The following is a 16,474-nucleotide window of genomic DNA, read 5'->3' as shown; positions in this document are numbered from 1 at the left end:
TCAACTGCACTGCTCATATCTGCAAACTTGCTGAGGCTGCACTCACTTCCACTGTCCACATCATTAACAGAGATATTGAGTAGTACTTTTCTGAATACAGACCCCCTGAGGGACACCATTTGTAGCTGATTTCTAATTGCAGTTTAAGCTGTTGAATACAATGTTTTGGGTATGGCCACATGGCCACTGTGTTATTCATCAGACAGTCCACCCAATCAAATACAAATTTCTCCCCTTTAATAACAAGGATGTTGTGTGGCCATGCCAAAGGCCTTACAGAAGTCTAGGCAGATGACAAAATGACTTACAGAAGTTAGATGATAGTAATGTATCTGTTGGTATTGCAGAATAATTATGTATTCCTTAAACTGCAGCCTTCCAGAACTGAACATCTGGGCTAAGACTCTGAAGTTGGCTCTGATAGAAAATGTTCTGTGGCACATCACACCCTTGATATCTCAAACAGATTTTTTTTGTAAACCCTTTTTTTAGATGTTCATATACAAACACACACACACACAGATTACCTAGTCTACCTTAATTAAATGTTTCCTGATCTCTATAAATAGCCCCCTGTTTCAAAGACTACAAAAGTTCCACTATTACTAGATCATGTAAACTGAGACCTCCACAAACTCATATTTACTTCACAATAATTTCATCCATGCTCACATGCTTCTTAATTAATTATGTTTCATTGAGACCAATTTTGTGAGGGGTAGATTAACTTCAGCCATTACTTTAACTAGAATTAAAGCACAATATACATTTTGACATCTGATAAATTAGAGGAAGCACACCTTAAAGACTAAGAAAGAATCCATAATTAAAAAACATTAGCTTTAACTACTTTATCAGATATTTTTTATTTAATACTACAAGTGATATTTTATTAATATTTATTCTTTACCTTGTCCTAAAGTTCGCAGGGTGAGGATGCCCATCATATAATGACAAATAATCATATTCTTCTTCTAGAGCAAAAGACTGAAAGACGATCTGTATTCTGTTTCTTTCTTCTGCTATTATAACCCAGGTACAGTTTGCACCATTTGGATATCCATATGGGAAGCCAGGGCTTTCTATAGTGCCATTGAGTCCTTTTAAAGTTCCACCACAGGTATAAATAAATCCTAAAAAAAAATCAAGGGAAAAAAGTTACTAATCTATTTTTATATCAACCTTCAATAGAATACATCACTAGAAAAGTATCAAAATATTTTTTTAGTAATTACTGCATTTAGAAAGGTAAAGCCCATGGTTTTATACAAATGCTGGCCACTTAATGCAAAACAATCCCACCTACCTAACAAATGTGTTTTCCATACTGTTTATCTAAGGACATATGGTAGCATTTCTGAAAATAAACATAACAACATCTATGACTAAATTTGTTTGCTTATGAAGCAAAGTATTCACATCAATTCCCTTTTTTTTTTTGTCAAATGGAAGAGTAAGTAAGTCTCTTTGGATACAGGTCTGATACAGGTGAAACCTATTAACCTTGTGCTTTTCCTCCATGCATTTTGGCTCTGGAAAACACTGAAAGTCTATTTATTATGAACAAGCTTTTCCCAATCAATAAATCTGGGTTATGAGAACTCTGTACTTAAGGGCTCAACCTCCAATAGCCATTTGTTGCCCCACTATATCATCTCATATAAATATTAACAGTTTACATGTTTTGACTGACCCTATGTGGATGTTATTTAACTGGAGTGATCAGGTGGGGCCCCAGAGCTGCTCCCTCAAACAGCACATTCACACTCCCCATAGTGGGATGGAGGCAAGAAGAGTAACAGTGAAAAAACTTGTGGGTTGAGACAAAGACAGTTTAATAGGTACAGCAAAAGCTGTGCATGCAAGCAAAGCAGATGAAGGAATTAATTGGCTGCTTTGGCAGGAGGGTGTTCAGCCACCTCTGGGAAAGCAAGGCCTGCATCAGGCCTAATGGTTACATGGGAAGACAAACACCATAACCCTGAACATGGTCCCTTCCTCCTTCATTCCATTAGTGTGGTCCCTTCCTCCTTCTTTCCACCAGCTTTTACCACCGAGCATGCTGCCATACGTTCTAGAATATCCCTTTTATTGGTTGGGGTTATCTATGTCCCATCTGTGTCCCCTCCCTCCTTCTTGCCCATTCCCAGAAGTATGAGAAGCAGAGGAAGCCTGGATGGTGTGTAGGCACCGATCAAATGTTCAGCATTGTTTTGGTCACAAACCAAAAACATAAGACCATAGGATCTACCATGAAAAAAATTAAGACTATCCCAGCCAAACTCAGTACAGTGGGTCAAAGCTGAAAAGTTGTTCTGCTGATAGATCCTTTTTAAAATGAACCTTCTAAGTGTCAGAAATTACCCTACATTCAAACCCTAACTTTTCTTGGACTATAAAAAATTTCCTTTGAATATAGAAAATCCGTTTCCTTAGAAAAATAAGAGAACACAAATAATTATAAAAAGGCCTTTCCCAAGTCACTACTGTGCACTGGTAGGGCAAGTCCTTTTCTATAATTTTGTTTCAAGTTCTAATACTCAGTTATGGCAGTTCTTAAAACTTTTGGGACTTTAGAATATTTTTTGTTTTCCACCAGCTTTGTAGTCTGAATGTAGGTCTACATCCCCTCTCCAGGCTTTCTGCTGTCTTATCCCTTAAATATTAGATCAGCTTTCCTGCTTTGCTTTTCACAGCCCTGAAACTTCTCTTCCCCAAGAATGCTCAGAGCAAGCCTCCTCTTCTAGTGGAGGGATTTCATCTGAGAGAAAGCACAAAGCAGTGAGTTGCTCTTTCACAGCAACATGATGTACACTTCATAACAAACTACAAACAAACAAACCACACGCCAACTCTTAAATTATACACACATGTATATATGAGCTCGTTAAATCATCTCCTTCATGGCTCATTCACAAGCTTGTCTTCACACTGAGCATTTAAATGTACAGAGGCCTCTTTCCCTGAAGTACTAAGCAGAAATCTCTTGAGATTTTACACTTTGTATTGCTATTTGTGTTTTCTTGACAGAAAGAAGAGTGGCATGTACAATTTTTTTACTCTCGGCTTTTTTTGTATATATTTACAATGGTGAGAAAAGATGCCTCTTGTGAAGTATGACTGCTTGACTGCTTTTCTAGTACAATTAGGAGTGTATCATAGATATATAGGACAAAAAGGGAAAGGAAAATATTATTAGAATGTAATTAGGGTTTTGTTTATCTCATCTGACATGTACAGCAAATTTTACCTTTGACTGCAAGTTGCCTTAGAGAATTCATTCTCATATCAGAACCTGCACAAACTTCATTGTTAGAAGTCTGTTTTATTTATCTCTTTCTGCATCTCCCTCATATACTTGAACTATTTTTAAATCCTCTTTATGTGTTTTTATTTATTATTTAACTCAGCTGTTTTATTTAGCACTTTTGGAATACAGTTTTGCACAAGACCCTTTGGAAAATCAAACTATTTACTCATAAGATCTACATCCTAGAACTTTAACACTTCTTACCAAAGACAATCACAGTAATAAGTCTTTTTAAATAGCTGTCTGCACATATTTATTATTCTAGCTTTTCCTAGAAATCTCTTGCTGAGGCCTACTTCAATAGAGTTAGAGAAAAAAACTTGGAGACTTGAAAATTAAATAGCATACACTGTTAATTTTTCATCCGTCTCTCCAGACCAAGTGTAGAAAGTACAGTATAAACTTTGACTCAAGATCATAATACTGCTGTATAATTCAGATTTTTGTTGCTGTACCTATTTCATGAAAGCTTCTAATTACGTATGGACCGTTCTGTTAATTCAATAGAAACTACAAAGACAAACTCATCTATAATAGGTCTACTGTTACCAGAATAAAATTATATTTTAAAAAACTCACAAAACAAAACCACCGGAAAAAAAAAAAAAAAAAACACAAGAAAACACCAACCAAAAAACCCCAGAGCCACAACTATGAGGGCGCAGTCTTGTGAGATAAAATGCTACTTATAAGGAATTATAATGCTTCATACTCAATCCAATAATTAGTCCTATTCATACACAGATATGAAATGTAAACATCCATGATATATACAAGTTCCAATTACTCCTTTTATTCCATATTCAAACTGTAACAAAAGAGAATTATTCATATGCTGCAAGATGATACAACTGGGATGTTTCTCAGAGATGACTAGCAGAATGTAGCACAGCTATGCATGTATCAGAAGATACACTTTTAATTCCAAGAATGGAAAAAAAACCAAACGAACCAACAGTGAAGTTTGATTTTGATAGATCTAGTCTTTTAGTCTGTAAAATAAAAAAAAAGTCATGCCTACAGAAACCATGTGCACAACGTGCACTTTAATCTCTGCTTTCATATGTTAATTCATTCTGTGATGCTCTTCACCTTGGCAGTCCAACCTGGGTATGATCAAAATAGACAGCGTGCATTAACTGACTGGTCTGATCAAATGTGGAAAACATGACATTTATTTTCAAGGGGTAAAATTCATGCTGAAATAACTAGTAGCATATACTGTGATCTTTTACATTTAGATTTCAGAACCAGCATTCCAAGCAGAATTTACTTGCAAACTGCTTTTCATTACATGATGGTTTTATTCAAAGCATATAGCAAAGAATTTTGAAAAGCTTGAAGTTAGAATAGAAAAGAAAAATTCTTGTTGAAATAAGTATGAAGATAAACAACACTACTCATGAGGTTCTCTTAATAGCTAGTATGATTCAAAGTTTCTGTTGCATTGTTTTCTACCAGATTTTAAAATTCAGATGTTTAATTCTCATCAATTTTACATGGATAAATACTTCTTGAAATCAGAAAACACAGCTCCTCTTCCTGATTTCAGTCATCCTTTGATTCATTGTTGGATTATTGTGAGCATCAGTAACAGCAGTTCTTAATCCATTTATTCAACATTCATTGCCTTCTAACAAAGCAAGTAGTTCTTACATCATGTCCATACCCCTTGCCCTTGAATGTCCCATAATTACACTCATTCAATACTCAACAATATTGTCTTTGGCTTTTTCTCTCTCTCCTGACCATTCAATTATACCGTTTAATAACATATTTCTACACCTTTCACCTTTCAAATACTCCACACCTTTCATTTAATTTCCCTGTTTAGTGTGTTCTTTAAAAATAGTCATTAATATAAGATAATGATACTGTCTGCTGTGATTAACACACTTGTACATTTCTAAGTTGCTCGTGTATTTCCTTTTAATTAAGTTTTTAATACTCTCTTTGTTTTATTTTACGAGAAAACCAAGGAAATGGAAGACTATTTGTTCATATGCTGCATTTTTCTTCTATATATTTTCTGATAATGAGATCTCCTTTCATTTCTTTCACTTGCACCTATCTTAAAACATAGTCAATCCCATCTTAAAGTATTCCTTAGCCATGTCACCCATGTTCATGTGCCTTTTTTGTCTGCAATATACCTATTTGCAAAATTATTCTTGTCTCCCTAAATGGTAGTTCTATTCAGAATACTTTATTCACTTATCTCTCCTCATGCTCATCACAAGTTTCTGCAACACTGTTTTCTGTTTGTGGTCTTTGATCACTTGACTGGATTTGGCAGCAAAAAGTAGCTATTTTTCATCCTGACCATAAATAAGTACAAACTGTCCTGCTAATTCCGTTCTGTTTTTCTGGATTCTCTTTCTGTTCACTTGTATTATCATCACCTTAGTTTTTTATGGTTCCTGTAGGTTCATCCTTTTAGTTAGCACTTCAAAGAACCTACTGGAGTTCAACAGAGATAGATTTCATAGTGATGTGATCCCATCCCTCTGCTGTGAATCCTTTTCTTCTGCTATCAATCTTATCCAGTTTTGTAAAATATAAACTCAATATTTATTTCTAATATTCTATTATTTATTTGTATCTCAACTTTAATTGTCCTGACATGCCTCACTCCCAGATCTTTAAGTCCATTTATAAAACTGAGAATTGGATGCTCACATCAGATGTGATGACTCTATTTTATTTTTAAGTGTGTTTGAAATTAACCTTTTTCTTAATTTTCATCATGTCTTAATTCTCTTTAATTTATTATTTTCCATTCCCATTATGCTTCTTTTCTGCATAAAACAAGCCTCCTTTCACTAACTTGAATTTCCAATAAGACAAAGTTTTATTGACTTTGTCACATGAGTACAAATATGAAAGGTAATCATCTCCTTTAATGTACTGGACTTAGTTCCCTCCTGCCCTCCACCTTTTTGTCTTCTTACACCATGTGTCCAGCAGCTTGCAAACTTCTTCCTTATTCTAGTGTGTTTTCATATGAAAAGACTGTTGACTGTTTGTCCTGGTTTGAGGCACCCTAGGACACTGTTAAGGACACTGCCTGGTGTCCCTTCCTACAGAACATTACAGCCCCTGTTCTTTCCCAGCTCTCCTGTTTCCCCTGTGCTGGCAGGGAGGTGCACACGCAGGCAGCAGCCCTGCAGCACAGCACACCAGGACAGAAGCACCCTGCACCTGGGTAGCAGCTCACAGGGGAATCCACGTGTGCTGGGGTGACTTTATGATGCTAGTATCCCCATTTGTCTGTTTAGCCCAGAAATAAGTTTTGCACCATTAAGATTTGTTCTGAGAGCAAAGGGGGAGAGAGAAGCGTGGAGTTGGTTTTCAGAAACTGCACTCACTCCTCCACATTTCTGCTCCTGGACTGTGTTGTCTGTGGATGGACAGACAGTGGGATAGAACTCTCCTTTGCTTTTAGTTATATTTAGCTAGCTGAAGCAAAGTTCCCTGGACTCTGCTTTTTCTTTTTCTTGAACTTGTTTAAACCTGCTCTGGACTGAACACCCAGAAGAGCGCCGGGAGCTCCCACCTGTGGCCCACTGGGCCAGGCCTGGGCTGCAGCATTTCCAGCGCTGGAGGGACTCATAACAGGCTGGGGGAGCTGAGCTCCAGCCTACCAAGGAGACTTTCTGACTTTTAGTCAGTAGCAAGAGGTTTTATTGTTTAATATTGTTCATTTTTTTGTGCTGGTGAATGCTTTGCATATTAAATAAACATTTTTTTCTACCTTTCTCCAAAGAAATATTTTCCCGAACCAGTTGGGGGAGGGGCTGCTGGAATCTGCTTTCTAGAAAAATCCCTTCAGAGATTCTCTCCCAAATTTGCTCTAAACCAGGACACCATGCCAGCCCCAAGGCCTTAGAGCTTCTGCTATTTCAGAAAAGACTATTTTGTATTCCTATAGATCTCTGTGTTTAACTTGATGTTCTGTACTTCAAATAATTCTCTTTGTCAGCTCCAAAAACAGCTTTTATAATGAGCTCTCTACCAGCTGAGAAAAGTCTACACTTAATATTTTGCCTGACCACTTATAATTGTTACTGTCACATGTTTTAATTTCCCAAAGTAATAAAAAACTTGGAACCATAAAATAGTCTGGTTTGGTAGGGACCTTAAAGATCATATATTACTAAACCCTTGCTGTGGGCAGGGACACCTTCCTTTAGACCAGATTGCCCAACCTGGCCTTGGACACTACAATGATGGAAAATCTACAAGTTGGGGAACCCTGTTCCAATATCTCACCGGCCTCATAGTGAAAAATTTCTTCCTAATAGCTAATTCTCTATCAGTTTAAAACTATTTCTCTTTGTCCTATTACTACACATCCTTCTAAAAAATTCTGCTCAAGCTTTCTCGTAGACTTCTAGGTCCTGGAAGGTTTCTGTAAGGTGTCCCTGGAACCTAAACACTCCAGCTCTCACAGTTACAACTTCCTGTGTCTTGGTAATGTCTGTCTTTTTGAGTTGTCTTTTATTTTTTTTTTTGTAAATAATTCTTGGTGGTTTTGACATATAATGCAAGTTTCCTTGATTTAAGACTTTTTTTTTTAGCCCAAGGAAATCTCAGACCTGCTTAATAAAGCCTTATTATAAAGACAAAAAAACCACCAAAATATTGTGTTTGTGAAGTGCACAAAGAACATTGAAGACCGTCTTTGAAAATCAGCTCAAGTAATTGAGTATTTCATAACTAAATTGCCATTTTACTTCAATTTGTTCTTAAAAGCATTGTTGTTTGCTTTCTCAAACAACATATACTGATGCTTATTCTCTGCACAACTTATTGGAAATTGGGACATTATGAAGTTTAGACACCATGAAGTGTTCAAAAGAAGTTTATCTGTGATTTTTATCATTTTAAGTCTATGAGAAAAGATTGTTATATTTTTTGATAAATAACTGAGTAAGATAGATTGTCTTGCCCTTGCATAAGCTATAATAAAGTACCAAAATGACTTTTTCGATCTTTTGGTAGGGTTGACTGGAAACTCTATAACTTAATCAGTGGAACTGGTACAGAACACCAGTCAAAAAGAAGCAATCACTGGATATTATCACCACATTTGAAACACTTTCTGGAGGTATTGTTTTTCCTCCAGAGGGTAATTTCTTATCTCTGTTACAGACACATTTTCTGAAAGAAGTTTAGAAATAAGTTTTAGTCTGGTCTCCCACTTGTCTTAGTTGTGAAAATACCAGAAAGACAAAAGTTTCTGTTCTCTCCTGTCAACATTGAGTGTGTTACTTCTTTGGAGAAACATAAGGTCTAAGGAACATTAAGGCTGCTCATGTTCACATGGAATACATTCTGACCAGCAGGACGCTTAAATTGGAAGGGCAGCAAAATAAAACTGGATTTCATGTAACAGAAGTACCCATACCATTTTATTACATGTATTGAAATAAAGATTTATTGCTATTGTTTATATTTCTTTTTCTACGACAGAAAACTGTCATTTCCTATAATTGAAAACAAAGAGGGTTTAGGTTCAGTAGTGTGGTCAGTCTTTGAGGAATTTAAAAAAAAAAGATGAAACATAAATCTAGAAATCTCTAAGTGATTCAATAGAAGATTATCACCTTCACAGGAAAATAGAGGGGGTTTTAACTCACCTTTAGGCATTTGATTATACATAACTCTCTGACATGGAATAGTCTTCTACTTCTATTTTAAAAGCACTGGTAGCACCACCACAGATGAAAGTCTGTTTTCAACAAAGTCAGCTGAAATACACCCAGGATTTTATCCCCAGTATGTAATTAACTTTCCTTCTAAGTATATTTCAATACTTCTCTCCTATTCCTCATATAATACCTCAATGCCTGGTAGACAAGGGATCATCTGTTCCAAAACAACTGCCTCCTTGCTCATGCAGCCAGATAAGGGTAATCTCTCAGATGTGACAAGCATCTGGGCAATAGAACTAGACATAAAAACAAGAGAAGACATTTGGAATCTCATCACAGAACAAATTAAAAATACTCTCTGGGATTGAAATCCTGCCATATTTAATACCCTTCATACATGCGAGCACTACAGAATTGCAGGGCAAAATAATATTTTTTATGCTTGGGGAGAGTGTAGATAGATATTAAAGTGTTTTGAGGGGTTTTCTAAAAGATAATTTTGATTTCAAATAATAGAATTTCTCATCTTGGTGGCATTTTGCCATCCTGCTTCTCACTCCTGGGATTAAACGTTTTGAGCTATGACTTCCTTATTTTAGGATAATTGTGAAGTTTCCTCATTAGTATTCTGAGCTTACACTCTTTATGCATCTACCTGCTCTTCCTGCAATTCTTGCACTTGAAAAGTGGAAAGTAACCACCGTAGAAGAGAAATTGTATCAGGAATCTTCCCAGCAACCCTAAAGAAAACAGCATATCAAAGGCACATCTGAAAATGAATTCATGCAAATTTTGTGGTTACATAAATACATAACATAGAAAATTTACTCTCTGGAAAAGACAGGAGCAGACATTCCATTACAAAGATAAGTTGTTGAAAGAATTATATTTATTCTACATTTCCTTTTCACTGTTTCTTTCTCTGCAAAGCTAACAACGTGTCCAAAGATTTTAACGCTCTTTATTTGCTGTTTTTTTATTTAAATCGTATGTGTGATCTGTGAAACTGTTAATTTGATAATTAAATTGTGATATTTGTAAAGTTACCTTAGAACTGTCTCCCAGCAAATCAAACTGATAGGGAAGACCATTTACAGAATACTATGTATTGGTAACGTAATTTAAAGAGTCATGTTCATTTAGAAATAAAATTTTAGTTTGCACAGATTTCCTAACTGATTTGTAAATAAAATACCTTAGAGTAAAATTTTCATTTTATTAAAACATGCTGATAAGTAGCCAGTTCTTTTCATGTGAACCTCATGAAGAAAATTGTAAGATACAACCACTGCAGTATCAGGTCAAACTGCTTCTAAAGCAGTTTATAATTTGCTTTAGAGTACAGGTCTTTGGGTCTCTAGGATATAAATAGATAACAGGGCTTGGAGAAATTTTATTTTCAAAAATATAAAGAATAAATTGAGTTTTCCATATCAGAATAATTAATTAACAATATGTACAATTTAACAAATGCAAAATTGGTAAATAAGACAATTCTTAATTAAGGGAAAAAGTCAATAAGGTGTTTGAAGAGTCTTTGCTCTTGGCAATAGTGGAATTTAAAGAAATACCCTCTAAAAAATAATGTTTGAAACAAAATTAACTTCTGAAGAAATTAAGATAGATTTAGTACTACACTTTTACAGTTCAAATGTCCCATAGCATTAATTAGTTTTCAAATTCTAATGTGACAGGAAAACAGACAGTAAAATGCTGAGTTGAATTCCCTGAATTTAAAGACCACTGGCATACACAATAAACTTCTGTCATTATATACCTAGTTCATTAGAATCTCAGATGTGGGATAATATGGACCACTGGAAAGAGATTTACACAGAGACATAATCGAAGGGAAGGGAAGGGAAGGGAAGGGAAGGGAAGGGAAGGGAAGGGAAGGGAAGGGAAGGGAAGGGAAGGGAAGGGAAGGGAAGGGAAGGGAAGGGAAGGGAAGGGAAGGGAAGGGAAGGGAAGGGAAGGGAAGGGAAGGGAAGGGAAGGGAAGGGAAGGGAAGGGAAGGGAAGGGAAGGGAAGGGAAGGGAAGGGAAGGGAAGGGAAGGGAAGGGAAGGGAAGGGAAGGGAAGGGAAGGGAAGGGAAGGGAAGGGAAGGGAAGGGAGCCACAGTATGTTTCCTCTGGTGTTGGAAATCTTGCAGCAGTTTCAGAAAAGATTCTTGTAAATCTAAGTAATCTGCTGAAATTCATATATAGATTTAGAGAAAGAAAGGAACAGTTCCTATAAATCTTCAAAACCATCATAGATTTAGTCAAACTCAAAGAGGGAGTGGGGAGAAGGGGCAAAAAAGTCAGAATAAGGATAAAATTTTTAGTAAGCATTCAGATAGGAAGTAAGCACTATGAAATAAATACAATGCTGGTTTGAAGTGACTTCAGCAAGACTAGAAAAAGATTTAAATACTCAGTGCTTGGAAAATCAGGAAAAAATTAAGTCTGTGTTTCTGCCAATAGACATTGAACAGTGTTTACTGAACACTACCACAGACAGTCTTCCTATATTCTGTTTCCTTCTTCCTAAAATAGAAAGACATACTTCTGTGGCAGCTCAGATTGCTTTACACATAAACAACCTAGTTCTCCTCATTCACTCACAAGGATGACCTTAATAAAATACAATTTTTACAAAATAAAATAAAAGTATTCCTAATTTAGATCATATGGAATTTCAGACGTTTGAGACTCTGCTATAAATTTAAGTAATTACCTAACTAATATTTCATGCTTCTGAAATGTCAGCTTTCACAGTGAGGCATATACAAAACTTGATGTCAGCAGCTACTCTGCCATTACTGTAGGGTTTGGACTGTTGTACCAAATGCACTCCATGTACTCTACAATAACCTAAACTATCTGAGGGTAGCAAAATTAAAGTTGTGTTGAGAATTAAAGGAAGCAGCAGCAGGAAATCCAGCTAGAGTCTTTGATATACTCCAGGGGTTTTCTGCTTTTCATTTTCTAGATCACATAATAGTGGAGAAAATCCCAAAACGACTTCAAAGAGACACAGACTATATAAGGGTCAACTGAATGCAGGGAGATCAGGAGAACTTCTCAGGAAGAATTTGACATCATAGGACAGTTTCTGTCAGTTCTTAAAAATGAAGAGAGCACAATTTAAACATCTTGGAAAAATTTAAACACCTATTATGAACAGAAATTAATTCTGTCTTTAACACTTAAAATTTCAAGAAAGGTAATTTTTGATTGAAGGAGACTTTAAATATACAAAAAAATTAATTCTTCTCATCTAAAAATCTACAGACTGCTATGATTTTTTCCACTAATTTCAGGTGTCTGAATCCAAAAGTAAATTTTCAGATATTGTCACTTCTGCTCAATTTTTAACTTTGAATTTATTCAAATTGTACATTTCTGAATTTGCAGGAGGTCAAAGAATAAACTTCTTTACCATTTACTTTTATGTGTCATAAATATATAAGTATATATATATGTATATATATATATTTTATCATAAGCCAGAATCTAAATTTCAGTAGTCTGTTGAGACAGTTTAGACTAAGAAAAGACCAAAAGATAAAGGATAAAGACTGCTGTTGGTTACTGTAATTTCTGAGCCTTTAAGATTTTTTTAATGGTACTTATTTGATTGATATAATGAAAACAGTAACTTTAGTATTATCAGTATTGTTTATATAATTATATTATCTAATGTCTATATTATCTAATATATATATTAGATAGATATATTCTCATTATTTCCATTTAGAAAGCAAGCATCATCATCAGAGGATTTGACTTTTAAATATGTAGTATTTAACAAATAAAATAATTTTCTAAAAAATAAATCAGAGATTTATTTCTCCTTACCATGGGAAGCACTTCAAAGTCACGAAAAAATTTCTAGACAAGGTATTAAAACTGTTCTACAACAAAAGATGTACAGATGTGTCCAACTCTCTGGCACTGATAACTTCTTGATTTTTTTACACTATTTAGTAGAGATAAGAATGATAAAATGTTATAGAGCTGAGCAATACAATTGAGTATTGTTTCAGATTTTATTTTGGTCCCAATAACCACAGGACTATTGAAGCTGTTGCTAATACTCTATATATTTATTCTGTTCCTTTCCAGAGAAAACCTGCTTCACTCTAGAGGCAGACAGGTGAACTTCATATCTTGGGTTGCTGAGTAGGAAATCAGCATATTATGGCAAAATGTTAGGAGTTGGTGCAAGGAGCAGACAAGTTTTAAGCATCAGCTGATGAGAATTACCCTGGCCAGCTGCCCTTACTATGACTTTGAGGTACAGAGAGACAGCATGAACTGATTCATCCACCCCAGCTGAAGTTTCCAGCCTACCATGTGAGATAAACATCCCCATGTAGAGTCATCACCATGAAGAAAAGAATAATTATCTCTCTACCTGCTTTGATAAAACTTGAAGCTACACTGTGACAATTTAAAAAATGGGGAAGAGGAGTAAATGTTCTACAGCACCATCGATTGATGTTCTCTCTTCCCATGCTCCACTGAAAACAGCAAACAGAGAAACCAACAAAAACTCAAGCACACCAGCTCAGCATCAAAGAAAAATCCATTTGATCTTCAGAGAAATAAAGTCAAACATTGCAGCACAGATGTAACAGAAACAGGAAGAAAAAATGTTTAGGTAAGTAGTTCTGACTTGGATAGTATATTTGGAATGTAAAGTTGTTTTAGAGGACAGTTACACCATTTTATTTTTGCAAAAATGATTATTGCAAATACTGAGATATTATTAGCAAAATGTCTTTCTTTTAATTTGTGTGGGACAAAGGAGTCTGGCATATTACTGAATTTCTGCCATATCTGCAGATTGGAATTTGGACATACTTTACTAATGTGCCAGGTTTTATGTATTCACTAATGCCTCTTACATACTATTACATCATAACTACTCTTATGCCAACAATTTATGCATAGGAAAAATGCAGATGTCTAGACTGAGTCTTTCTTCTTGGATTTCAGCTTGTATCAGCACAAAAAAAAAAAAAAAAAAAGAGAAAGTGCTAATTATTTCTTGACACTTAATGAAAATTTGTTGTACAACAGCCCAAGTCTCAGACATTCAGTTTCTCCCTCCCTATAATTAATACTCAGCAGGGTCCAGTGGTTTTTTTTTCTGATAAGGTAAGCAAAAACACATAATTTTTCTATTAAATTGTGTGACTTTATATCTGTAATTGATGTGTTCCCAAGTTTTAGCTTATTTCACCTTTTGGCAATTGTTACTCCAAGTGTCTCATCCATCCTGCAGTACTGATGTCTGCTTTCAGTAGTATAATATTTCTGAAATTAATCAGTACCCTACATTTTTAAAAAATTGCTGGTAATATTGCCAGTGGCTTATCATGAATAATCACCTCCTCTGACATGACAAACTAGCTCTAACAGGAAAGCTATTACTTTGAAACAAATTGTACTGCACTGAAATATCCCCAGTAGTAAAGAATCTCAACAGAGTACTAAAGCTTGTTCAATTGAAACCAATGATGAGAGAAACCTTTGTGTCTTTCTCAGGTCATATTCTTTTTATTAAATATCAGATAATAGCAGTGTCTTGCCTAACAAAATTTTCAGGAGGGAGGCACTATTTTTTTCTACTTTGATTTATATTTTGGCATTAAAGAGTAAGCATTGGATCCTCTTAGTATAAACATTAGGAATCTCACCTCTTTTTTATGCTGCTTTCTTTCCCTGAATCAAAGATATGTTGTCATTAGTTACTGATTCTCTACTTCTTCGCAGCAAAGCCAAATGTCTGCTTATAAGACAGTAAATATGAGTACAGAGACAGCCTTTTTCATGGGAAATAGTTTTAAAATACTTGATTTCTGTATATAAGCATGTATGTGAAGAAAGGAAAGGAAAGGAAAGGAAAGGAAAGGAAAGGAAAGGAAAGGAAAGGAAAGGAAAGGAAAGGAAAGGAAAGGAAAGGAAAGGAAAGGAAAGGAAAGGAAAGGAAAGGAAAGGAAAGGAAAGGAAAGGAAAGGAAAGGAAAGGAAAGGAAAGGAAAGGAAAGGAAAGAAGAAAACACACATACCTATAATACTTTAAATATTCTTTTTAACAGCTCAAAATAATCCTTGTGATGAGGAAATGCTCAGTTTCACCCTATGTATGGTGTAGGAGTGGAATTTGGATTGATGTTTGACAAAAAAGTACCAGAGATGTGGGACATGGTAAAAGACTACACCACTGTGAAAAAGCTTTGATAGCATCAAAGTACCTGTCTCACAGGAGATTTGATCACCTTGTGTGGCACTCTCTTCAGAGATGGTGCAGTTGGAAACAGAATTGATTGGAATCTTTGGGTATAACTATTTATTTCTTTTTTTTTTTTCCTTCCATATAATAAAAATTTGTTCAATCAAAACCTCTTTAAATGTATATCCAAAGACATTTTTATTAAGGTTTCTTAATGCCAACATGAACTTCTGGTCTAACTAAGAGTGACATGCCATGTAATAGCTGGCTGTTCACAGTAATTACTGGGGTATACTAAACTCAATTTCAAGTCCTCAGTCTCTGTGTTCTCCCAATTTATGTGTCCCACAGAGTATTTGACACAAGTTAATTGCAAGTCAGCTTCATGCTTGTATCTTCTAGAGTGTCTTAGTTTTCATTAAATTTGTTGCTTAGGATTGAATCCAAATTTGCAAATTGTGTTTCTGTAAAAGCAGATTTATTTTTCAGCCTTAACTGCATGTCAGTAACTTTTCTGCCAGGGTATCCAGAGTCCTCTAGCCACTGAATGCAGTCCAGGGGCTTAAGTCATCTTTATGTTCCAGTACTGACATTTATTCTTCTCTCATCTGCTTACAAATGAGATATAAAGAGCACAATTTGATTAAATGTGGGTGTTTACAATGTCCTAACAGGAAGGCTCCTGTTATTATCAGTCAAGTCCTGGACAATAGATTCAGTGATGATTAGTCCTGTATATCAGACTGCAATCAAATAAACTGACTCCATTCTGTTGGCTATAACAGAAATTTAAATATCTAGGTCAACTTAGACACTTGTTCCACAGGTGCCTAAGATCAAGTGAGAGAATCCTGCCAAAGATACATCGATACTTTAGTGCTTTTCAATTATTATATCATTGCCTTTTTTCTTCTCTAGCAAGACAAGGACTGGAGAAAATTAATGGAAAACTGTACAGTTGCTTATAAAGCTCAGTATTTACTTGTAATTTTTACTGTAAGGTTCACAGTGTTTTCTTTTTCTCTGCCTTTTCTGAAAGAAATGAGGGCCAGGTACCTGAGCATTGCATGCTCCATGTCTGGTCTCCATTTCCTACTTGCACATTACAACATGGAGTTGCCATGGTTGGTGCCATCACTGTGGAATGTGCAGAAGAATGCAGCACGGCCAGCACAGCAAGGCAAAACCTGTCAGCTTGTTCCAACAGTACATCACATCTTACCATCCTGCCATTAGGCAGGACCATCCAGCTGGCTTGTTTCAACTCCCTGTAACAGCTTCTC

The 16,474-nt window shown here is 35.5% G+C and overlaps 1 protein-coding gene across 3 annotated transcripts in view; it reads right to left on the bottom strand.

Moving 5' to 3' along the window:
• The window catches only part of CSMD3 (CUB and Sushi multiple domains 3), a 581,587-nt gene that overhangs the window by 499,679 nt on the left and 65,434 nt on the right, over nucleotides 1-16,474 (bottom strand). For all 3 annotated transcript variants that reach the window (XM_059467476.1, XM_059467484.1, XM_059467493.1), the window contains exon 2: nucleotides 911-1,133. In XM_059467476.1, the coding sequence (XP_059323459.1) occupies nucleotides 911-1,133 (223 nt within the window). The remainder of the gene's footprint in view (nucleotides 1-910; nucleotides 1,134-16,474) is intronic.

Source organism: Ammospiza nelsoni, chromosome 1 (genome assembly GCF_027579445.1).
Source record: "Ammospiza nelsoni isolate bAmmNel1 chromosome 1, bAmmNel1.pri, whole genome shotgun sequence".
NCBI lineage: Eukaryota > Metazoa > Chordata > Aves > Passeriformes > Passerellidae > Ammospiza > Ammospiza nelsoni.
Note: the sequence above shows the minus strand (reverse complement) of the source record. Positions and strands in the feature narration are given on the sequence as shown.